Raw genomic sequence first — 26,233 nt, forward strand, 5'->3', positions numbered from 1 at the left:
TGACTGACTAGGCACCTATGTCACAAGACAGATGGGATGTTCGGATGGAACTCATAAACATGACAACAAAAGTAGCATTTGGATGTCAGGTTCAAAAATACAGGTTGATGGAGGCAGAACAACAGTCTAAAATGACAATAAAGAATAAGAATGTTTTGGGGGCCGATTATGTCTTACGAATTGGAAGTTCAGCTTCAGAATCAATCTAAGACCGTAGGAGACTTTGCTTCACCATAGAACTAGGAGGCAAAGGCAACAGGAAGTGGCTGAGAGAAGCAAGGGCGCACAGCAGGAAGGGGAAGAGTTGGTTGGAATCAGATGTAAGAATGCTTTCCTTGCCCTCTATCCTGTCACTCCTTCACAGATGACCTTTCTAATCCTTAAAATTACCTGTAGGGCATTATCCCCATTTTACAAAGAGAAAAAAAATCTGGTTCTGAATGTGAATCTTGTCCTGACTGCAAATCTGAAGTCTTTCCACCACAGCACACTGACTCTGTGATCTTAAAGTGTTACTGCAGCTCCTAAGGACTAACTGCATATCATGTCTGACTTATATGGAATGGGTATGAACAGTATATTTTTTATTTTAGTATAATTGACATGTTAGTTTCTGGTATACAGTATGATTCAATATTGCATATATTGCAAAATAATCACCACCGTAGTCTGGTTAATATCCATCACCATAGTTACAGGGTTTTTTCCTTGTGATGTGAAATTTTAAGCTCTCTTAGCAACCTTCAGAGATGCAATACGGTGTTATCTCCAGTCTGCACGCTGTACATGGCATCTCTGTGACTTACTTCTTTTATAACTGGAAGATTGTACTGTTTGACGCCATTTTACCCACCTCCCACCTGGCAACTCCCAGTCTGTTCTGTGTGTCTATGAACTGAGTCTTTCTTGTTGGTTTTTGATTCGTTTCAGTATTGCACATTCAAGTGACTTCACATGGTATTTGTCTTGGTCTATTCCACTTAGTGTGATGCCTATGGGGTCCACCTGTGTTGTCATAAATGGCAGGATGTCCTTTTTATGGAATATCCCAATATGTGTATATACGCTTTCTTTATCCACTCATCTGTCAATAGCCACCAGGTTGCTTCCATGTCTTGGCTATTGTATATATGCCGCAGTGAACTTAGGGGTGCGGATATCTTCTTGAGTTAGTGTTTTTGTTTTCTTTGGATAAATACCCAGAAGTGGGTTTGCTAGATCACATAGTAGTTCCATTTTTAATTTTTTGAGGAATGGTCATTCTGTTTTCCACAGTGGCTGAACCAATTTACATTCCCACCAACAGTGTACATGGGTTTCCTTTTGTCCACATCCCTGCAGACACTTGTTATTCCTTCTTTCATGCAAAGGTCATATATGCAAAGTGGCTTCCAAATGCCAAAGGAACAGAAAGGCCAAAGAACAATGCAGACAAGTCCAGTTTGTCTAGTTTTAATAGGGAACTTAGTCAAGGAAACACAGTCTTGGGCAGCAGCAGGACAGAAAATGAGTCCCTGTACTGCTCACCCCCCACACCATTTATTTATATTCTATCCTGCTAAGAAATGGACCTACATATTATGAAAGGAATTCAGGGAGGGGTGATGGAGCGGAACAAGGGGACCAGATACTGGGGCTCTGACATCAGGGCAGGTCAGACGTTGCGGGTGCCTTGCCCCAGATGAAAGATTAGTGGCAGTTTGTGATTAACCCGAAACCTTTGTGCATATTCCAGAGTTAACACCAGGGAGAAAGGGGTGGGGCAAGGATTCAGGTTTTGTAGATTAGTTTTTAAATGGAGTCAGCTTTTTAAGATGAAGACAACTTTTTCTACCCACCTGTCTTTTTTATGACAGCCATTCCAACAGGTGTGAGGTGATACCTCATAGTGGGTTTCACTTGCATTTCTCTGATGATCAGTGATGCTGAGCGTCTTTTCATGTACCTGTTGGCCATCAGTATGTCTTCTGTTGAAAAATGCGTATTCAGATCCTCTGCCCATTTTTTAATTGGATTTTTATCAGTTGTATGCACAGAGTATTTCTGTGTGCTTCTATTGAATTGTATTCACCTTTAAAAATTCTATGTATTTGCATATCTAAATACTGTATAGTTAAATCTTAATTTTTCTTAACATCTTGGACCCTTGTCTTCAATGATGTTAAGGAACTTGCAGATATGTCTTAGATAATCACATTGAATTCCTACAACTGTATCCTGAAACACTCAGTTAATATTTACATTGCATTATTTTTCAGGTGTGAAAATGAAACCAAGTTCAAAACAGAAGAAGTATTTTGGGCTTACAACTTCTGCCCAACTCCATACTCTTGGACTGCACTCCTGGGCCTTATTCTATACCTTGTTTTCTTCGCACCTGGTAAACAAGCCTGCATTGCTACTGTTGTGTTCATTAAAACGTCTCTTCTTAGAGGAGACAAACTACTCTTTTTAAAATTCCTTATATACTGCTCACCTGAAAATTTTAATTCCATATTTCTCAGGAATGGGACCGATGCCTTGGACTGTGAATTCTGAAATATATCCCCTTTGGGCAAGAAGTACAGGAAATGCGTGCTCATCCGGAATAAATTGGATTTTCAATGTTCTGGTTTCTCTGACATTTTTACACACAGCAGAATACCTTACATATTATGGTAAGAGGATTTTTTTTTCAAGTATATATTGTTTTTATTTTTCCTACTTTATTTTTAGATATGCTAATCATTTGTGATTGAAAGACTACATCATTATATTTTTGCTGTTATAAATATCTCTACATGGCTTTCTCGTTTCCTGGAGTCCTTGGACATGAACCGGGGGAAGGTTAGAGGAACTGTCCCTTCCAAAGCAGCACTGCTTCTTGTCCCCCAGGGCTTCCCAGCTCCCAGCCACCCGCCCACTTTCCCAGCCCAGACATCCCCTAGCTGTCTCCCCAGCTGGAAATCTTCATGGCACAGCTTTTGGTTTAATGAAGAGACAGAACCAGGGAATGGGGGAGAGGTGTAGGCAAGAGTCTGGGCCAGTGCATGAGGACGCTCCATGGCAGGGAATGGAGTCACTTCCAGGAGCAGAATCCGAGTAGGGCTGAAAGCAGCCCCTGCAAATGCCGTGCTGCGAGTTGTGCCTTCCGCTGCGTCATCCATGCTTTCAGGGCAGCATGTGTGTTTCAGTGTCACCGGGACCAGCTCTGATCCCAGGACCAGTTCTGGCAGCTCTGACCCTGCCAGAACTGTATACATGTCAGGAGTGTTCACCGGGACCAGCTCTGATCCTGGGGCCAGTTCTGGCAGCTCTGACCCTGCCAGAACTGTATACACGTCAGGAGTGTTCAAGTGAAAATGTGTGGAGACTGTAACTCAGAGAAACAATATTGGGAAGTGGCTGAGTTAGGAGAAAACTTTGGGAAGCTACTTCAAGTCCACTTTTACTAAAGTGGAAAGACTTTCTCTTCAGCAGGAGGATTTCATTGTATGAGTATATAAGCTGTGGTTGGATTCTAAATGATAAGCCTCTGTGGTGTCCGTGGAAGGCCTGCCACTCAGACCATTCTCCAGCATCCCTCCCACATCCCTCACCACATCCATGGATTTCTGTTGGTGGGAACAGGTTCAACTGCTGGCTCCCCCACCCCTCACTACCAGACCATAAACCCCTTGTGCTCAGGCCGGGACGAGGCCTTGTTCACCACTACATTCCCAGCCCCTTCAGTGCATCTTAGTCACTTGATGAGACCTCAGAGTGCCGGGCAGACGAATAAATACACAGATGAATTTTGCAGATAAATGATGAATATAAGAAACACTATAAAAATCTTTTCCTCCTCTCTTCTAAACATGCTGAACTGCTATTTAGTTTTATATGATATATATCTAAAAGTTTATTACCTTTATGAAACCCTTCTTTCAGTCACCATTTAGAACATCTAGAAATATTAGTACAATATTGACTCCTATTTGCTCACTTGAAAAAGCTTAACATTCAAAAACTTAAGTTCAGACCAGTATCCTGCAAGAGCACTTTTTGTGGAAAGGGACAGACCAAATGATAAGTCACGGTAAGACTTTTGCTAGCAAACCTCCTCTTCCTGGAATTGATGCTGCCAGAAAAACATGAGGCAGCAGAAGTAAACATTAATGAGGGCATGGCCAGGCTTCTTTCAAAACTGTGCAGTTAGAAGCTTTTTGCTGTGCGTGAAGTCCGGCTTCTGTCAGGCCGGCGCACTGGTCCATTAGGGCCACTGCTGGCTAACAGCGGAACGATAGTTCAGTTCAGGTTGGTTTTTTCCCTGTTTTGGGATCTATGTTTTAATCTGTAGGTTATAATTTATGTCAGGTTATATTTCTAGTCCTGATTTAATGAATGCATACCACAATGGTGTATGTCTGTGGAAATACATGTCTTCTTTTATTCCCTCCCTTTTTTATTGTTTCATAAAACCTCAAATTTTGATTCTTTCTGAAACTGCTGCTCAGTCTTCCTTAGACCCTACTCAGTAATGTTTATTACTAAAAATTATTAAAATGTCACCGGATACCATTTCATGTCATGTGCGACTAAATAGAGGCCTTGGAGAGCACTGCAGTCAGACATGATCCGTGATTCCCCATTTTGTGTGATTGAATTAAATATGTATTTTAATCTGAAACTTAATATAAGACTCTAATAAAATTGATTTCCTTCAGAATAAAGCTGAGGAATGTCTGCACTGTTTAACAATCCTGCCAAACTCAGTACAGACGTCTCTTTTTTGCACTTTCATTCCAAGAGGGAATAATTACCATAGTTATGTAACTGACTTGCCCGTTACTTGGAGCACGTCACAGCCTCCTGGGCACCCCCCACCTCTGGGTTACTCACACGTCTCACCAGCAGAGGCCACGGAGGCACTTTTGGCATTTGCCTGCTTTCAATTCCTCAGATTTTACCATAGGACCTTGTATCTTAATAGAACTTCCTTGATATTATTTGGCTTTTGGAATCTGGGTCACAAGCCAAAAGCTAGCTGTACAGCTGTTAAGAGTCATCCCAGCCATCAAATTGTTTTAGCACTGACAGATGTGATTAGTTGCTGCTAATCATGCCACTACTCCTAAATTGTGTGAGATGATGTGTATTTCCTCAAGATTACATTTTATAAAGCCAAACTAGGTTTGGTCTCTTACAGGAGTTTTGCAGCCTGATTTAATCTAAAATATTTTATCACCTGCACTTACATATTCCTATATTATCATCATGATTGCCATCCTTTCTTTGTCCCGCTCCATTCAAGATTCCATTTCTGTTCTTACCTCCACAATTTTGATTACCTGTAATTGGAACACAGGATTTCATCTCCTTTCATTTTCTTTCTCAAAATTCCCAGAGTCTCCAAGAACTAGATTGTCAGGGTCACCCTTTTGATGGAAACATTTCCAATTTATTAGTCAGACTAATCTTGTTCTGTTCTATCTCTAATAGCAACTCTTCTTCCCTTGTCATTCAGTAGAATTTAATAATGCTATCACTTTTTTGAGCAGCTAACATTCAACTTCTAATAGGCATGCAACATACATTATTCCTATTCTTTTTTATTTCAGTATAGTTAATATTCAATAGTATATTAGTTATATTAGTGTCAGGTGTACAACAGTGATTCAAAATTTTTATATCTTACAGTGTGATCACCCCACTAATTCTAGTAATCATCTGTCACCATGCAACATTACAATGTTATTAACTGTATTTCCCTTCAGCATCTCCCACTCCCTCCCTCCTAGTAACCATCCCTTTAATCTGTTTGTCAGTCTCTTTTTCTTGTGTTTGTCCATTTGGTTTTTAGATTCCACATACAGTTGAAACCATGTGGTACTTGAATTTCTCTGCTTTACTTATTTCACTTAGCATAATACCCTCTGGCTCCAATGGCAAATGGCAAGATTTCATTCTTTTCAATTGCCCTTTAATATTCCATTATGTGTGTATATATATACACACACCACGTCTTCTTTATCCATTCATCAGTGGATACCTCGATTTCTTCCATATAGCCATATATTGTTTCTAAACAATACTGCAATGAACATAGTAAGTGTATCTTTCCAAATTCATATTTGGGATTTCTTCAAATACACAGAAGTAAAATTGCTGAGTCATGTGGTATATCAAATTTTTAGTTTTTTTGAGGTATCTCCATACTGTTTTCCATAGTGGCTGCACCAATTTGCAGTCCTGTCAACACTGCATTGAAGGTTCCCTTTTCTCCACATTCTTGCCAACACATGGTATTTGTTTACTTTTCGATAACAACCATTCTTACTGGTATGAGGTGGAATTTCATTGTGGTTTTGATTTGCATTTCCCTGATGACTAGTGACATTGAGCATATTTTCATATGTCTGTTGACTGGCATGTCCTCTTTGGAGAAATGTCTTCTCATGGCCTGTGTTCAATTATTGATCAGATTGTTTTTTCTTTGTTATTGAGTCATATGAGTTACTTATATTTTTTGGATCGCAACTTATTGGATATATGATTTGCAAATATATTCTTCCATTCAGTAGGTTATTGTTTTGTTTTGTTGATATTTTTTTCACTATGCAGAAAACTAGTGTTTAGAAGTCCCATTTGTTTATTTTTGCTTTTGTTTCCCTTCCTCGAGGGTACGTATCCAAAATTATATTACTCAGAATACTATGAAATATAGTCTACAACTTATGTTTTCTTCTAGGAGTTTTATGGTTTCTAGCATTAAATTTAAAATTTTCACCCATTTTGAGTTTACTGTTGTATATGGTGTAAGAGAGTGGTCCAGATTAATGTTTTTTACATGTTACCTGTCCAGTTTTCCCAAGACCACTTGTTGAAGAGACTATCATTACTATATGCTTACATCATTTGTCATAAATTAGTTCACTATAAAAGAGAGGGTTTATTTCTGGGCTCTCTATTCTGTTCCATTGATTTATGTGTCTGTTTTTATGTCAGTACCATGCTGTTTTATTATAGCTTTGTAGTATAATTTGAAATCAAGGAGTGTTATACCTCCAACTTTGCTCTTCTTTTTCAAGATTGCTTTGGATATTTATGGTCTTTTGTGGTTTCATATAAATTTTAGGATTATTTTTTCTAGCGCTGAAATGAATGTCATTGGTATTTTGATAGAAATTGTATTGAATCTGTAGATTGCTTTGGGTCATATGGTCATTTTAACAATGTTAATCCTTTGCGTCCATGAGTACAGTATAGCCTTCCATTTATTTGTGTCCTCTTCAATGTCTTACAATTTTTCTATACACAAATAATGAACAATCAGAATGAAAAAATAAGAAAATAATCCCACTTACAATCGCATCAAAAAGAATAAAATACCTAAGAATAAATTCAACGAAGGAGATCAAAGACCCTGTACTCTGAAGCTATCAGACACTGAATAAGAAACTGAAGAGAACAAAATTTTTAAATGGAAGGCTATACCATGCTCATGGATAGGCAGAGTTAGCATCATTAAAATGTTATCCTACCAAACAATCTTCAGATTCCATGCAGTCCCTATCAAATGCCAATGGCATTTTCCCAGAGGTAGAACAAATAATCCTAAATTTAATATGGACCACAAGCAGCCCCAAATAGCTAAGGCAAATCTTGAGAAAGAAGAACAAAGAACGAAGGCATCATGCTACCTGATATCAAACTATACAACAAGGCTCAAGTAATCAAACAGCCTTGGTACGTGATATAAAAACAGACACATAGATACAATGGAACAAGATAGAATCCTAGGGAAAAAAACCATGCTTAGAGTCAATTAGTCTATGACAAACTAGACAGCAATATACAATGGGATAAGACAAATTCTTTAACAAATGGCATTGGGAAAACTAGACAGACATATGCAAGAAAATGAAACTGGATCATAGTCTTACAAGATAAACTCAAATGGATTAAAGATTTAAATATATGAACAAAAACTATAAAATTCCTAAAATAAAACACAAGCAGTAAACTCCATGATATTACTCTTAGCATACCTTTTGGATAGGTCCCCTCAGGCAAGGTAAAATAAAAAATAAACAACTGGGACTACATCAAACTAAAAACTTTTGCAGTTAAGGAAACCATCAACAAATGAATAGGAAAGGATACATCCTACATAGGGTTAATGTCCACATATATAAGGAACTCATTCCAAAAAAAAAAAGAATACTTAAAAAAATAGACAGAGGACTTGAATAGACATTTCTCCAAAGAGAACATACAGGTGGCAGAAAGGCACAGGAAAAACTCAATGTCATGAATCATCAGGGATTTCAAATTAAAATGACAATGAGCTATATCACCTCATACCTTTCAGAATGGCTATCATCAATTACACAACAACGTGTTGGTGAGGATGTGGAAAAAGGGAACCCTCATACACTGCTGGTAGAATTGTGAAGGCTGCCACTGTGGACAACAGTGTGGAGGTTCCTCAAAAAAATTAAAACAACTCCCTTATGACCCAACAATTGCACTTCATTGCAGCATTATTTATTAGAGCCATGAAATGGAATATTACTTAGCTGTAAAAAATAATGAAATCTTGTTGTTTACAAACCATGGATGGACCTAGAGGGTATTATGCTAACTGAAATGTCAGACAGAGAAAGAAAAATGCCATTATTTTATGTTCTTTATGGAACATCAAAAACAAATAAATGAACAAACAAAACAGAAAAAGACTCAGATTCAGAGAACAAATTATGTTTGCCAGACTGGAGAGGGGTGGACAGATAGGTAAAAAAAAAAAGTGGAGGGATTAAGAAGTACAAATTGGTAGTTATAAAAAGTCATGGGAATGTAAAGTACAGCACAGAGCACATAGTCAATAATATTGTAATAATTTGGACTTAGTGGGTTGAATACTCCATAAGTTGTATAAATGTCTAATCACTATGTTGTATACTTGAAATTAGTATCAACTGAAGTGGAATATAAAAAAGCCTTTTAATTACACCAGAAAAAAATTTAATGAAAAAATAACCTTCATGTTAGATGCTAATAAGTGTTATGAACCCCAAAAGTAGACTACAACAGTCCAAGAACAGGAACAAGGATGTAGTTTAGGAGACTACCGCAAGAGTGCAGATGGAAAGTGGATCCGATGGGATTTCCTAACAGATTGGATATTGGAGGGGAAAGTAAGGAAAAAGTCAAGGTTGACTCCCCGACTTTGAGCATGAGAGACTGGAAGGACAGAGTTGTCATGTACTCCATTCAGTCATGAAATCAGCAATGTCATCATTTTATGTAATTGTGGAAATACAAGATAAATGAGAATGAGATTTCTCCCTCAAGAGTATCTCCAGTCTAGCAGACAAGACAGACAAATACATGCACATAATTATGATACTTCTTGGTTATTACTATAGGGGGGCTCAGAAGCACTATGAAAGCACCTAGGAGAGAAACAGTTAATCTCTAGCCAGGGAAGACTTAATAAAGTACAAGTTATATATGAACCTGTTCTATCCTTCTTCTTGAGTTTGGCATTTCATGACTTTAGAAAACTAAATTGCATCATATTCACGAGGTTAGAACAATTAGTTACCAGGCTGGCAGTAACTTTTTGGTTCCATTTCAGACCACAGTTATGCATGATTAATCAGAAAGAAAAGTCAAAATTAAGTACTCTTTCCAATCTAGGCATGCAAACACACACATAGCAGGGTCTCGAATAACTTCGTTGCATTCAACATTGTTTTGCTAGAACACTGACAAAATGCCATATGAACTTAACTCTTACTTATATCAATTAGCCGATGGTAAGATGGGTTTTGTTACACAGTTAACCCTTGAACAACACAATTTGACCTGTACAGTTCCACTTATACATATGGATTTTTTTTAAATAAATACAGTATTGTAAATGTTTTGTCGCTTACAATTTTCTTAATCTTTTTTGTAGCTCTCTTATTGTAAGAATACCGTATATAACACATACAACATGTAAAATATGTGGTAATCAAGTATGTTAATAGTAAAGCTTCCAGTCAACACTAGGCTATCAGTGGAGTTTGCAGGGAGGCTACAGTTATATGCACAGGGAGTAGGGGCTCCTAACTCCAACACTGTTCAAGAATCAACCACAGGTCGTTCTACCTCAGTCCCAGGAACCTACTGATGATGTTGAGTGAGGACTTACTGTATATTATTTCCCATCTCAGGGGCCTTCTTCCTGTATGCTGGATTCGCTGCTGTAGGACTCCTCTTCATCTATGGCTGTCTTCCTGAGACCAAAGGGAAAAAACTGGAGGAAATTGAATCACTCTTTGACAACAGGCTGTGTACATGTGGCGCCTCAGATTCTGATGAAGGAAGATACATTGAATATATCCGGGTAAAGGGGAGTAACTACCATCTTTCTGACAACGATGCTTCTGATGTGGAATAATTTTCAACTGCTGATATCTGTAGTTATTTTTAAAACCTTGGGAGAAAAGAGCAGCTATTGGTGACCTCACTGCCCTGCTTCTAATCTGGTTCTTTCCACTTCCACAGTCTAGTTTTGAATGACTTCATATTCTAGAATCTTTGATGAGGAGCAAGATGATAACCATGTTGACATTTTTTTCATAAGCAGAAATGTAAAAAAAATATTTACAGAGCTTTTAAAATAAGAATCATTGAACAAATTGTGTAATTCCTTCCAGAGATAGTCTAAAATGATTATTGTATCCAATGACTTCAGTGGTATCTGTTTATCCTAAAACCATATATAATCATTAGTGGCAGCTGAGTCATTGCTGCTCTCACTGCATCATATACATATGATAGAAAGAAGGATTCTAGGATATGGACTAAGGATTGTTGTCTATCAAAACATGTTGGCCCTAAATTTTCCTAAGGACAAGTATCGTACCTGTGATCAGCTGTTAGAAAGGAAATTCCATTTAAGCTTTCAACAAATTAAAAAGTGCCTCCTACAAGGGCACAGCTGTCTTATCTCCTTCAAATTCCACGTTTTGTTCCTCTCTCCAGTTCGGATCTTGAGAGTTCTTCAGAAACTGACTCTGCACAGAATCTTTTGGACATTATGAAAAGCAGGTCTTTTAGGGTATATTTTCATACATATTTTTTTGCATCAGTGACAAGTGTACATTTGCACAGATAAGCTAGCAAGTTTTGATAAGTATATTTTATTGCTAGAAAGAGAAAAGATTTTTATGGATCCCTAATTGAGTTAGTCACTTAGGTATGCAACTATAAATAAAAATAGCACTAGATCTTTAACTGCATTTCAGGGTCAGTTTTTGTTCATGCCAAAATCACCTGATACTCACCATGCCTTTGCTAACCAACTTCTTGAGTCCTACTATTTGTGCCTTCATTTGTGTTCTATAAATAGCTGATAGCAGACTACTTTCCCCTTCTTTCATTCAAATAATCTCTGAAACAAAAAAGGCAGGAAATCAAGTGACAAAAAATCCTGCTGCTGCTATTTAATTAAATAGTAGGACTTACTTTTAACTTATTTTAACTTTTTATTACCATACTTTGCCGTATATAATGCACTCCCATGTATAATGCACACCCATGTTTTGGGCCCAGACTTTAAGGAAAAAAATCTTTCATTTTAATTTTTTAATTCAATTTTTATATTTATATTTAGAAACAAAACTGATCATTGTATTCCAGGGTGTTATTTTGCATACTGATACCATTATTGCTTTCTAGAATTACACTTTTAATGCATAAGCATAAATAAAATAATTAAAAACATTTATACAGATATGGAATTAGTACTACCCATATATAAGGCACATCCTTATTTTTCCCTCAAAAACTTGGGTAAAAAAGTGCATATTACACACGGCAAAATATGGTAATCTTCCTAAAAAATTCTCATTTTTTTACTTAACACTACTTGTCTTTTGTTACTCTGAGAACATAAACTGATTTTCATTTTGTAAATCCTTTCTCAGTTTCCATGAAAAGTTACTCCGCACACTCCCCCCACCAAAAAAATACATAGATTTGTTATGGGTGTTTCCTTTTACTCATGCTTAGCTTTATTTTTTTTTCCTTCTTGTCTAAAAATTGGGATTTTTCTATTGGAACAGATTAATGGTTCTCACATAACCCAAGTCTTCAAGAAATGTTGACTTTCCGCATTTCTATAATGTCTTTTCAAAGTATTTGTTTTTTTGTGTTCCTTCATCAGTGAACTCTAATCTTTGCTCTTATGTTAAAGAACTATATAGTATGTACAAAATTACCTGCTGTTCCCAATGAAATTGAATGACTCTTCTGTGGACAGTTAGGAATGCATAAGTTTGATGCATTTTAACATGGCTCTGAACGTCTAATAAGGTACACTTAGGAGTGAAAAGGCAGCTGTCTCTAAATTCGCTTTGTTTCTACCAATCTCCGGGGTGTTTTCTAATTCTTTTTAAATCTGGTTTGTTCCTATCACAGTGTCAAAGCTGAGAAGGTAGCCAAGGAGGCTCATTCATTCTCTAAGTCAGCAAGGCTACAATAAGTGCTTTAACGGTTACCTTACTGGACTAAAAAATGTTCTCCTCTGATCATCGCAAATAATACAAGATTTTGTTTAACAGTGTTTTTTTTCTTTGAATTAGGTGCTTTGACCATTGATTTTTAAGGGGATGTTAATATTAATTTGTCCCATAAAAACTGATGTGATTTCATAGAGAAAATTAGTATTCTATTGCTATTTCTCATCTGTGTAATACTTCACACAGGTGAAGTGGGAAAGGAGCTATTATGTGTTAAAATCAAAATATGACAGGGAGGAAAAGTGTTCAGAACAATGAAGTACTCAAAGAATTTTTCTGATTTATCTAAGATTGTCTTAGATTTCCTGATTTTATATATATATATATATATATATATATATATATACACACACACACACACACACAGAGCATTAACTCAGCTGGACTGAAAGCACAGTCACTTTATTAAAGGAGAAGCTCGACTCTTACTGTTTTATAGAGCAGAACACGGCCTGTTCTCCCTGACATAAGCAAATGGTGTTTTCAACTTTATATCCATAAATGCACATGACAGGGAAAATTAGCCAGTTCTCCTCTGTTCTCCTCAACCCCTTCTTTAAAGGACTATATGTTATTTATATAGTGATAAATATTCCATATCTTTGAAGTACAGAGAGGCACAGTATAAGAATTATTTATAATTTTTTAAAAACAAAATAAGTACTTGAAATGGAACCTTATACAATTAGGTATTATTTTTAGATTGGGTGAATATTTATAGTATATTAAAAATTTAATGTTTGAATTTTGAAGGTTTTTAATATTATGCACCTTTTAAGTTGTCAGCATCTTTGGCTACCACTATCAACTTAAAAACATTCCGTTTGAAATATCAAATCTGTATTTTTAGGATAATTTATATATGGTGGTATTTAACCTACCATATTAAAATGCATTAAACATCATGCTTTTAACTAAAATTATAGGTTTGATTCTAAACATACTGCAAATTCAATAAATATACGTTAAGTTTTAGGAAAATACAGTGAGGAAAGCCCTATTGAGGCTTCTGAGCTGGCTGGCTGACATATCTGCACTGGACTTGAGAGTGTAACTTTTCGTTGTCATCTGAACACTTAAGTCTAAAGGTGATGTCAGATAAGGATTTGGTATCAATATTCTTCTTCAGTATAAGCATTCCTGATAATTTTGATTGTGTTACACTTTAGTCAATAATTGTCCAACACATGATGTTTAATGTATATGTAAGAGATCTAAATTAAAACTAGGTTTAAAAGGTTTGATATTTTGTTCCCGATCATTTGCAGTAGTTAGTTCACTGATGGAAAATGCTATGAGAATAATGCTATCAAGTGCTTTCCCATACATAACCTTATTTTACCACTGAGCAAAATTTAAGTGTATGAATGAGTATGTTTTTGAGTTATTCACTCTAAAATGGAAAATCCATGAAAGCAAAGAATTTAGAAATTATTTACTCTAATTTCAAAATCAGTTATGCAGAGGAAGAAAGAACAGGAAAAATACAGGCTGACAGACAACCTACCCTTTTCTTTTTCCTCAGCAAGTAAAATCGAATGTATCATAATAATCCATGGATCCTGGGGGAAGATACTCTAGAAAATGCTATCCACATTTATCTAAGAAAATCTCACAGTGCAATGGCACTAATATAAATACTATAATACAGTGAAGGGACTGGAAGGATTGTCTTCATTTTATTATAATCAGTTTTTTTAACCTTTCTTCTACTTACAAAATCTCAAATTATACTAAGCCTCCAATAACTGACGGTTGTTGTGACAAGTTTTCAGTTACCAGATTCCAATCTTCTCGCTAACAACAAATACAAGAATGACATGCCAGGCCGGGAGCAGAGAATTCATAATATAGGCTTTATATAGCAAAGTGTATTAAATTGTGGATAAAATTTACAGCTCATGTGTAAGTGCTGCCTATAAAAAGACTCAAAATTGTTCTGTGGATTAATTTTAACGTCCTGTTTTCTGTCACTTTCTATTAATTTCCTTAGTCTCCTATATAGTACAGTTAAGCTAATTGATGAAGTGATTCTGGTGTAACAGTGTATTGATGGTCAGTATATTCCACCCTGGGTGGGCAATATTGCTGCTGTTTTCTAGAAATAGCAATCATTTAAAAATGCCAAATGGCTAACTACTACCAACTCTTCTGTGTCGTCCCTCAGAGAAGGAAATTTTTGTGTGCCAATAATCATCACAGAGATATTTTATAAGTGTTAATGATGTTCAGAAGTACATGAAAGAAATTTATCCTAATTTGCTTGTGAGTGTAAAACAATGTAACTCCTATAATTCTTTACTTTGTGTGTATAAAATAGTCTGTTGTATTTGAGTGATTTGGTCTATGGAATGTTAAATACCTACCTTCATTTAGCAGTAATATTCAAATTTTTATTTTAGACAGTTAAATTTATGTGTTTGATTTTGTCATATCAATATAAATGAGAAAAAGAAATGCAGCATATAAGTAAAGGTAAAAACCAGTATTTTGTAAGGTTTTAAAATTTTAGCAAATTTTAATAATATTCAGATGTCATCCCATCTCAATTAAAACATTGAAAAAGATGAGATTTAACTCTAGCCAAAGTAGAAGTTTATATTTATGTGTCCAAGCTGGTTCCTAGCAGCTTTTGGATTTTATCTCACTTTATGTTAAAATATCTTTTATTTATAATGTTCAAATTTCTATTTAGAAGCTCTAATGTATATCTAGATTAAATCAAAAGTTTTATGCTTTTTAAATGTTTTCAAAATGTATATTTTAATTTCTGCGTGCATGTTATACAGTGTTTAATATTCATGTCTTGGCAAATCCAATAGAAATATTTATTCCTACATGTGATATATGGAATATCTCTTAAAAATTATGACTATGTATCATTTCCTTCAAAGTCATTTAATTCTAGCCTATAGCTGTATCAAAAGTATTGTATATTTTATGGAAATTTAGTGATGTATATGTAAATGTTTTTTAAGTTATTTTACTGAAGTTCAATCTTTACATAAAATTAAAATCTTTTTTTAAAAAACTGTGTCAGTGCCAGAACTGTAAATGAAAATAATCAAATAAAAGTTAAGACAATTCATTACTCACTTATCTTCCCTGCACTTCTGTGTTTCCTCTAATTCCCTTCCTTCGATTTTAGGCTCTAGGCTCCAGGCTCCACAGTAAAGACATCTACAAGGAAGTATTTATGCAAACCTATCCTTTTAATGTTATTTTACCTATTTTGATCATGTGTAAACACATGTGTAAAGGTATTTTATACCTAAAAACTGTCCCAAGGAACTACAATAAATAATAACTATAGAATTTTGAAATAAAGTGTTTAGGAACCCATGAAATATTATTTCTGGTTGTTGTCAGAACATGTGAACCACTGTGTCGGATTGACAAAAATTATTTTTGGTTGTTGCTTTGTAAATGAGAACAAATTACCTGCTGGAGGACCAGCCAGCGGACAGTCCTTTGGGCCCTCTGTTGCTCTCTGCTACCATTATGCCCCAACTGTAACTTTTACTAGTAAGCATTATATTATTGTTTGATCTGGTTTCACTACTCAACTTACCTCAACAGTCAGGGTGTGCCATCCTGAGCCCAGCTACAGAAAGAACCCAAACAGATCCTTTGAGGACATTAGATCCACTGTTGTTCAAAGGCTTACAGTGGAGTTATAACTTCACCGAGGATTCTTTATAATCCCATAAGTTATGCACAAAGTGTCCATTCACCTGGACAAGTGAATAGTGCTATACATGTCTGAATCAGGGGTCAGAAACATCCTCATTTAATTGTCCCATCTTGTGGAGTAAACGTCGTCCTTTTATCAACACTAAAATTTATTTTGGTGACTTGCCGATGATCACACACTAGGAAGTGGTACAAAACTCCTTTCTGCAATGACTATTCCAACAGTCTTCCTCTTGGTCCTCATTTGCAATGTCTTGTCAAATCCAGGCAGAAAGATTAAAAAGCAGACACTGTGGAACTCTGGTATTATAACTGAAAGAGTGTGCATAAATGAATCGTATACCTCATTTTAAACTGGACCATAGACACAAATTCTGAAAACTTTGATTTGGGATTCTTTTCCAAATATGAAGCAGTCTATGGTACATTGTTCAAGAGATCAGGGTGAAGGCAAATTATCTAGGTTTGAATCTCAGCTTTCAACTTGCTGCCTGGTAACCCAAATTACACTGGGTTCCTCTTTGCCGCACTTCCTTGTCTATGAAGTGGAGATGTTGTTACTATCATCTGTGTGTTGTGGGGGTTACATCCGTCAGTCATGTAAAGCACTTAATGCAATGACATGAAGTGCTGGATGACCGTTGGCTCTTCTTCGTATCATCATCCATATGCTGTCCCCAATGCTGCTAAGGTCATGATGTCCAAAGTACAAGCATTGTGCTTATAAATTCCCTTCCTGGGAACAACTGCTACGGACAGGAACACATGGGCCTCTAGCGTCTGTCATGCAGGCTGTGTGGCTGCAGCAGCCACACAGCCCGCTGTCCAGAACAGTTTGAGCTGCTCTGGCTGACTGGCCTGATGTCCCTCTGTCTTTCTGCATCTTTTCCATGAATATCCTCCTGAATGGCATGGTTGATAAGACATTCCCATAGTCTCTAGATGAACAGCATTTAATATACAATTTCTATTTATGTGATCTCTCAGTCAAAAAAAATAATTTTAGAAAATTTCTCAGTCACTTATCCTTTAAATTCCTTTCAGCATTTAAAAATAATTTTTGAAATCCCCTCCAAATGAAAACTGATATTAACCCTTCGCTAATTGGTTATATTGAAATTAAATTCATATTGCTACAGATACTATGAATTCAATATGAAACATCGATGGTATTTTTTCCTGTAATATTTCATGTACTTTTCCATTATACTTATAAAAATTAATTCCAGATGATTTTACACTACGCAGAGTAAATGTTTTACATAAAAGACAACATTAGCATGCTTTTAGCAAGCGGACACTAAACGCGCGCACACACACAAACAAAAAACCCCGGTAGACAGAGACAATGGTATAGGGCGGTGGTTATCGGCCGAGAGGCAGATTGGGGGAAGGCGGTAAAGGGGGTCAGATGTATGGTGATGGAAGGAGGTTTGACTTGGGTGGTGAACACACAATACAGAACACAGATGATGTATTACTGAAGTGTACACTTGAAGCCTGTATGAATTTACCAACCAATGGAACCTCAATATACTTTCTGAAACAGACTTGTTAGAGCAGCAGTTAAAGTGCCCTCACTGGTGGCACAGGCATCGTGTGGGATTGTTTCAAATGCAAACCTGGAAATGTAATTGACATATAAAGCATGTAAGTTTAAGGTACACAACTTACTGATCTGATACATGGATTTTAGCTAATACCTGTATCACATCACTTACCTTTTGTGTGTGTGCATGTGTGGTGGGAATGATTAAGATGGGCTCTCAACTTTCAAGGTGAAAATGCAGTACTGTTGCTATGGTCACGAAGGTGTGCATCAGGTGTCCTATTTAGGACCTATTTAGCTCCATTTGTGCCCTTAAACAGTGTCTCCCCATTTGTCCCATCCCCAGACTCTGGTAACCACCATCCCACTCTTTCTATCAGTTCAAATGTTTTAAGTCAGGAAACTTAAACTCTCCAGTATTTCTGAAGCACATGACAGTGCAGGAACCACTGCATTAGGATTTTGAAATCTCCATCTTGGAAAGGAAATTAGCATCATGTTCTTTCAAAAGGTGAGCTCACCTAGTGAATAATACATAACTGATTGGGTAGATTTATATGCAAGTTACTTAAGAATTCATAATACTAAGTCATTTCCACCCCAGGGACTTTGCCTGTGACATCATCTGTGCCTTATATGCTTGTCGCCCATTCTTTGTGTGTCTAGTTCCTTTTTATCATTCAGGTATCAGCTCAGAATGATCTCCTCTGAGAGCCTGCCTTGACTGCACATTTTTAATTGTGCCCTTCCTGCCCAATACATTGTCATGTAACTTTGTTTTATTTTCTTCCTAGTATTCATCACTACTTGAAAAGTATTTTTATTTCTTGCCTGCCTCTACCACTAGAATATACATCCCACGAGAACAAGGAACTTGCATTATTTCCTACCAACCCATCAGCACTTTGTAAAGTGCCAAGCATGTAATATGTGCTCAATAAGTAAATGTTTGAAGAAGAATGGAAGCATGCATCATAGGTGCTCGTGTGGGCCACAAGGAGCAATGGAAGTGTTTCCTGGGCTGGAAAAAAAATGACACCATGGCACTAGGTCAATATCAACAAGCATGCTTTGTAAATGAACCATAGTACAGCAAAGCTATTTTAATCCAGCAGCTAATTCCTTATACTACCTGAGTTCATATGTATTCACAAACACATCAGCATGACAAATTTGGTTCATTTCTTGTGAGTCATGTTAAAAGAAGGAAAAACCTAATAAATGTCATTAAATATTAGGATAGCTAAGTTGGGATTTGCTTGTTTTGTGGTAAATTATTCTATTTCTTCATTTTATTTGTAAAATAACTACTCACACTCATTATATGCCAGATCCTTTATATAGTAAGTCCTCAATTAAGGCTGTCAACAGGTTCTGTGATTTTAAGTGAAAAAGATGTAACAAAACCAATTTTACCTTAGGCTAATTGATATAAAAAGGAGTTAAGTTCCTATAGCATCTAATCAACGTCACAATGAAACATTTAAAAAAACAATGCTATAGGAGGACCTCCTATATTCATCATCTCATTCTGTCCTCACAGAAACCCTGTATCTGAAGTACCACTCACTGCTCCCCAAGTTTTCTGGATGAGGGCAAGCTGCATCCTGGGAAGGAAAGTAACTTAAATAGCACAGCTTGTAGTCTGACCTTAGGACCAGGTCAGTTTGTGCCAAAGTCATCTTTAACCACCACACTTTATTGTTTCTTTTCTACAATGAGCTTCCTATGGAAAATTTTGTTACTGCCTCTACCTGAATGGATAACAAAACAAGGCCCTTACTTACATATGCTGCCTACAAGAGACTAGCTTCAGAGTGAAAGACACACAGACTAAAAGGGATGGGAAAAGATATTTCACAAAAATGTAAACAAACAAACAAAAAGCTGGTGTACTAGTACTTACACCAGACAAAATATATTCTAAAGCAAACACTATAATAAGAAACAAAGAAAGACCCAGCAATGCCACTTCTGGGCATTTATCTGGAGAAACCCAAAATACTAAATCAAAAAGACATATACACCCATATGATCACTGCAGCATTACTTACAATAACCAAGACATAAAAGCACTAAATGTCCATCAATAGATGAGTGGATAAAGAAGTGATGCATACATACAATGAAATATGTATGATGCTGCCACAAAAAATATGAATAAAATCTTGCTATCTGCTAGAATATGCATGGACCTAGAGAGTCTTGTGCTGAGTGAAGTAAGTCAAAGACAAAAGCCAAATGAATCTAAAAAACTAAACGAATACGCAGACCAGAAACAGATTCATACATACAGAGAACATTCTGATTTCAGATGGGAGGAGGGTTGGGGGGATGTGTGCAAAAGGTAAAGAGATTAAGTACAAATTGGTAATTAGAGAACTGTCCCGAAGATGTAAAGTACAGCATAGGGAATTGAGTCAATGATACCATAATAACTACGTGTGGTGTCTGCTGGGAACTAGGTTTATCAGGGAGGTCAGTTTGTAAGTTACATAAATGCCTAACCACTGGGTTGTACACCTGAACCTAATACAATACTGTACATCAACTATAACTGAAAAATAAAATTTTTAAAAAAATATCTAATTTCTAAAACTGTAAGATCTAACATCAGAATTGCCATGATATTTTCCATTCATGCTTACAGGCCTTATTTTCTTTAAGTATGAAAACAATCAATGGCCCTGGTTTTATTATATTTCATATATTTTCTGTGAAGACAATGCACTATTACTTCCTGTGTTACTGAACTAGGTCTTCTTAGTTCTTAATTTCATGTACATGATTACATTTTCAATGGAAGATTCTCTCCATGGACCCCCAGACATGAGTCACAAGAAAGAATGCAGCAACACCACCAGGCAGCAGAAAACAAGGCATCAGCTCTGGAGAAGCAGTAGCTAATCCACAAATCAAACAAATGGTGTGGGTGCGCTGGATGGATAATCTCAAGGTCAACAACTAGAAACCTACATCAACATCAAACCATGTAAAGCACAATCATCAGGAGCACAGGCTTTGGAGTCAGATCTTTGATTGGAATCCCATCTCCACTATTGACTGTCCTACCTTGGGAGAGCCACTTCCCCAAATTAAACTTCACTTTCCTTATCTACTCAGTGGAGATAATCATCTTAATGTTGTGAGGCTTAAAAGGAGTAATCTATGTAAGTCACTCTTAATCTTTCACACAGTTAAGGTCAATCAACAAATAATGACTATTTACTGTGTACTAGGTACAATTCCAAGGAATGGGCGACTCTCGACCTGTAAAACTTACGCATAACTCAATACACTTCAATAGTTATGGAGTCACAGTCAAGGTGAAGTGAAAGCAATACCAGTTACAAACTCCACAGTCAGAAAGTAACTAAGGTAAATAAAGCAACAAGAACAGGTTCAAGGGGGAGCTGTGAAATGATCCAACTGTATTTCTAGAATGAGGCTGCATTAAAAGAGCCAGACACAGGTAGTGTGGGTTGTGTTCCAATTCATCAATAGCGCCAACTGAGTTTACCAAGTGCCCACTGTGTGAAAAGAACTATTTTAGGCCATATACATTTTAAAATATAGTGCAAAATAAACTTCTAGCTCTCAACAGTAAATGTAGCAATGTGAGTAATAAGACATGCAAACATGAACTGTTCTAGTCATCTAATGCCCTATAAAATCACCTCAAAACTGTTAGTGGCTGAAAACAATGTATTTTGATCATAATGCAGCAGATCTAGCAGGGACAGCTTATTTCTGCACACCTTTGGCTGGGGGTTATTGAAAACAGGGGGCTGATTCACTTACACATCTGGTGCAGGGCCTGAGAAAACCCAAAGGGCTGGGGCTGGGAAAGCCGGGCTCCTCGGGAATCTAACTCTGCCCTGTCTTCCCACGTGGTCTCTCCAGCACGGAGGCTTTACAATAGCCAGACTTCTTAAATGGCAGCTCACATGTCCCCTGAAAGAGGGATAGAGAAAGAAATAACCATGTCATGTTGTTCATACCAGAGCCTGGAAGTCATTCAACACCACCTTCACCTCATTCTGTTTGTTAGAAGTCAGTCACTAAGGTTCACCCATATCAAAGGAACAACAATTAGGCTCCCCTTAGATGCCTAGCAAAGGCAGAAGAATCAAAGAAATTGCAAACATACGCTCTGGCTTCGAATTATTCATATTCCCTTTGTATGCAAAATGCACTGCCCACTTCCCAGGACAACTCCACCTCTGCAAAAGGCTCACCTATTATGGCATCAGGCATAGATTCAAAGTCCCAAATGTCATCCAAGTGTATATGAGACTCTTCAGACACTACTTACCAAGCACAGCTCCTCAAGCATAGCTATTCTCAATATGAAGACCTGGTGAGCTAAAGAGATTTTATATGAATGTTTTACAAACATTCAGGGGTAGAATGGGTATAAGATTATTACAGACTTTTCCATTGGAAGGAGGGGAAAGAGAGGCAAACAGGAATCACTAATCCTTAACGATTTTGAAATCCGGCACATACTGACGGTCCTTTGACTCGGACCTGCCTGGAGATGCAGCACAGCATCTCTGCAGGTCCCCACCCTGCGCTCTGAGCTCACGGTTCCACCCCTTAGCCATCCTTTTCAACAAGGAAAAATTGCTCAGGTTTGCAGCTAAGTAGTTTTACCAGCCTTCTTCCTACTTCATAAGTCCAAAGGCCTCCTTTTCTTCCTTTTCTTGTATTAATTTTAGAGACAGAGGAAATGAAAGGAAGGGAAGAAGAGAGGGAAAAACGGAAAGGGGAACCCAAAGAGGGGGGCAGAGAGTAGTGTGGGCGGCGGGGAGAGAGAGATCGATTTGTTGTTCCATTTAGGCATTCATTGGTTGACTCCTCTATGTGCTCTGACTGGAGATCAAACCTGCAACCTTTGCATATCAGGAGAACGCTCTAGCCAAGTGAGCTACCCAGCGTGGGCCCAAAGGCCTCTTTAAATATTGTAACGTCTCTGCCCCTTTTAGTCCAAGCAGGTATTATCTCTCTTAAAACCATGCAGGTCTCCTATCAGTCATGCTGGGGGGCTCACCCCATTAGACAAAAGCGATATCCACAAACCTCTAAACTGCCTTCTTAAAAGCCCTGTTGTTGAACAGAGACGATTTGCCATGCACGCTCTTTAAGATCCTTAGATATTTATCTGCATGAGGCACCACCTCAAATCTGGGGGTCTTTGCAGCAGTCTCTGTCGCACCCTTGACATTATCTTTATTCTCATTTTCCTGACAGTGTCCTGGAATTAGTGTTTGTCCAAAGTCTCTTCATAATTTTGGTTATCACTTGCCATCTGAAGAAACTGGAATGAAAAACAGTTTTATTTTTTATTCTAGCCAGCTCTGTTACACAAGTGGGGACCCCCCAAAACCTTATTTATTAAAAATCGTATATTTATTATTACTTGTTTAAACTTCAGTCACCTTCAAAGTACGCTCCATTTGATGCAATACATCTATCAAGACTTTTTTTTCCACGGCTCAGTTTTTGAACTTGTCAATATTTTGATGCCTTTTAGTGCCTCTGCTATTTTTTGTTTCACCTCTTCCACATTAGCAAAAAGTTTCCCTTTGAGGACTTTTTTTCATTCAGGGCAAACAAAAAAAAAGTTGTTTGGGGCTAGATCTGGTGAATAGGGAGGGTGGGGCATAGTGGTCATGCTGTTTTCAGTCAAAAACTGCTGAACATTCAGCATGGTGTGGGCAGGTGTACTCGTAAATTACCCTTCATAAAATGGGCAAATGCATTGAAAGCATCTTCAAAAAAAATTAATGAAGCTAAAGGTAGCCTCTCACAACAATGCCAGCTGGTACACTGATACAGATGGGTTCCTAGAACACTCACTCAGTAGGGAAACCTGCGTTACAAGGGGCCCACCCTCCAGAAGATAATTCCAGTTTTGGGGGGCTCTCATACATATAGTTATTTCTTTCACTTAACATGCTCATATTGCATTTTACTACAAGCAGCTAGAAGAAGCCAAGAGGCACCATCAACACCCTCCTTTGAAATCTTAATTTTATAGTTCTACTTTCTCCTTAGTTCTAGTCTCCACATTACTACAGGTGGTAGTGTTGCTTAACCTGTTGCCACTACATAATAAATACCCCTAATCTTCCAAATTACAATAATATATCCTCAATTGAGGATATCCTAAGGCTATCCTCAATAACCTTTTACCCCTCACTGACAAGCCACCTTAAGGACCATAAAGTTTCCACTAACAACCCTGGCTGGTGTAGCTCAGTGGATTGAGCGCGGGCTGCAAACCAAAGCATTGCAGGTTCGATTCCCAGTCAGGGCACATGTCTGAGTTGCAGGCCTCGGCCCCCAGCAACCGCACATTGATGTCTCTCTCTCTCTCTCTTCCTCCCTCCCTTACCTCTCTAAAAAATAAAATCTTAAAAAAAATAGTTCCCACTAACAGTCCCTTCAAGGACCAGACTTCACCTAATAATCTTCTCCAGCCCCCTCCAGCTTCAACTCCATTCCAAAGCCATGTTTCAGATTTTTGTTATGGAAGTACTTCACTTCCAGGTACCAAAATGTGTTCTAGCTATCTACTGTTGGGTAACAATCTCCCAAAACCTATTGGCTTAAAACATCAATATTTATTTTGCTAATACAGCCACAGTCTAGGCAAAAGCTTTATAAAAAAAATTAAAGAAAACCTAAATAAATGAAGGTATATGACATATTCATTGACTGTAAAACTCAAGATTTCAATTCTCTGTGAATTTCTATATAGACTCAAGATAATCTGTATCAAAATGTAACTAGAATATTTTTGGAGAAATTGAGAAGCTGAGGCCAAAATTATATGGAAATATACATAAACCCATAACAGTTATTTTAAAAAGGCAGTAATATTATCTGATTTCAAAGCCTGCTATACAAATCAACAATGTCATATTCATGTAATAAGATATATAGATCAATAAAACAGAATGAAGAGTCAAACCTACACACCATGGTCAATTGAGTTTTTACAAAGTTAATTCAATTGCTGGAAGAACTGTGTTTTCAAGAACTGCTGCTGCAGCAGCTGGATAGCTATGTGCAAAAAAAAAAAAAAGAACTTACAACCTTGAAATTTATTTTTTAAATAGCTGGAAATGAATCACAGACCTAAGTGTAAGAACTAAAAATACAAACTCTCTATAGGTAAATACAGAAGAGAATTTTTGTGACCATAATCAATGATTTTCAAAATGGTGTTAGATTTTATCATCTTTAAAACATGTGCCTTTCCAAAGACACTAGTAAGTCAATAGAAAGACCACTGTCTGGGAGGAAAAGTCTCTTTTGCAGTAATTGTTTGAGATGGCAAATGTGTTCCCCCAGGATAGAGTAGGGATGATCCGAACATAATGTGAATTTACACAGACTGATGTGCAACTGCATCCACCAAACACCAGGTAAATATAGGAAATGGCACCCTCCTTAATTCAGCCACACAGGTATATGCAAAACGAACACACACATTTGAAAACCAAGCGGTTACCTCAATTCACTGTGCATATTATCTTTTAAGATTGTGGTTTGCTATCCTTTCACATATGTGAAAGCAGAGATATACATATATATAAAAAATCATCCCCAACATGCCTAAGTATCCTCATTCAAAAACACAGACAATGAATGTAAAAGGAAAGCTTTAAGTATTCAAGAGAAGCTTGAAGTAACAAAGCATGTTGAAAATGAGAATATGGGATAGCTCTTCAGCGACATGCATAAAAGGATATACATTGCAGATCACTGGAGACAACACTGAAAAAGTCAAAGAAATCCCTGTGGCTGAACAACTCCAAGTGCTGCCAAATCCAGAAGAAGACCGATGGAAGCAGGGTCAATGAAGAAGTTATTCAGCATGTGGGTTACGGACCAAACAGTGACAAAAATCAGAAACCCTTCTCATAAAAAAGCACTACCTATATGCAAAAAAAACCCCCAAAACCCTTAAATATAAATCACCAAATCCCTTAGAAATAGTTCCTCATTACTGACTAGTCTGAGGTTTTCAAACAGTGCTAGAGCTGTAGAACTGGAAAAGCAATTGTAGGGTAACAGTTATTGTCTTACCAGGGTTGGAAGGTATTATGAGACTCTTTTGTCTTTCATTATTGCTATTAAAAAGTCATCTCACAGTATAACGCTCATAGAAAGAGTCTTTTTTTCTCTCTAGCTGCTTTAAGGTCTTCTCTTTGTCTTTGAGGCTAACATTTTACTATGAGGGGTCTTGAAATTGATTTCATATCATCATTCTTGAAAACTTTTGCCCGTCTTGAATTCATGGATATGATTGAGTTCTGGAAAATCTCCACCATTCTCTCTTCAAGTTATACCTCTATCCTGGTCTCTCTCTACTGCTGATACTTCAATTAAAAAATATGTTGGAGCTTCTATCACCCTTATTGAATTTTTTTCATTTTTTTTT

General features: G+C 37.0%; 1 protein-coding gene across 1 annotated transcript in view; it reads left to right on the forward strand.

Moving 5' to 3' along the window:
• SLC2A13 (solute carrier family 2 member 13) overlaps nt 1-11,969 on the forward strand; it is a 281,707-nt gene extending 269,738 nt beyond the window's left edge. The window contains exons 8-10 of the mRNA XM_028532728.2: nt 2,259-2,380; nt 2,505-2,657; nt 10,185-11,969. Of these exons, the coding sequence (XP_028388529.1) occupies nt 2,259-2,380; nt 2,505-2,657; nt 10,185-10,411 (502 nt within the window). The 3' untranslated portion in view covers nt 10,412-11,969. The remainder of the gene's footprint in view (nt 1-2,258; nt 2,381-2,504; nt 2,658-10,184) is intronic.
• Nucleotides 11,970-26,233: the final 14,264 nt, after the last annotated feature.

The sequence above is a fragment of the Phyllostomus discolor genome, chromosome 2 (assembly GCF_004126475.2).
Source record: "Phyllostomus discolor isolate MPI-MPIP mPhyDis1 chromosome 2, mPhyDis1.pri.v3, whole genome shotgun sequence".
NCBI lineage: Eukaryota > Metazoa > Chordata > Mammalia > Chiroptera > Phyllostomidae > Phyllostomus > Phyllostomus discolor.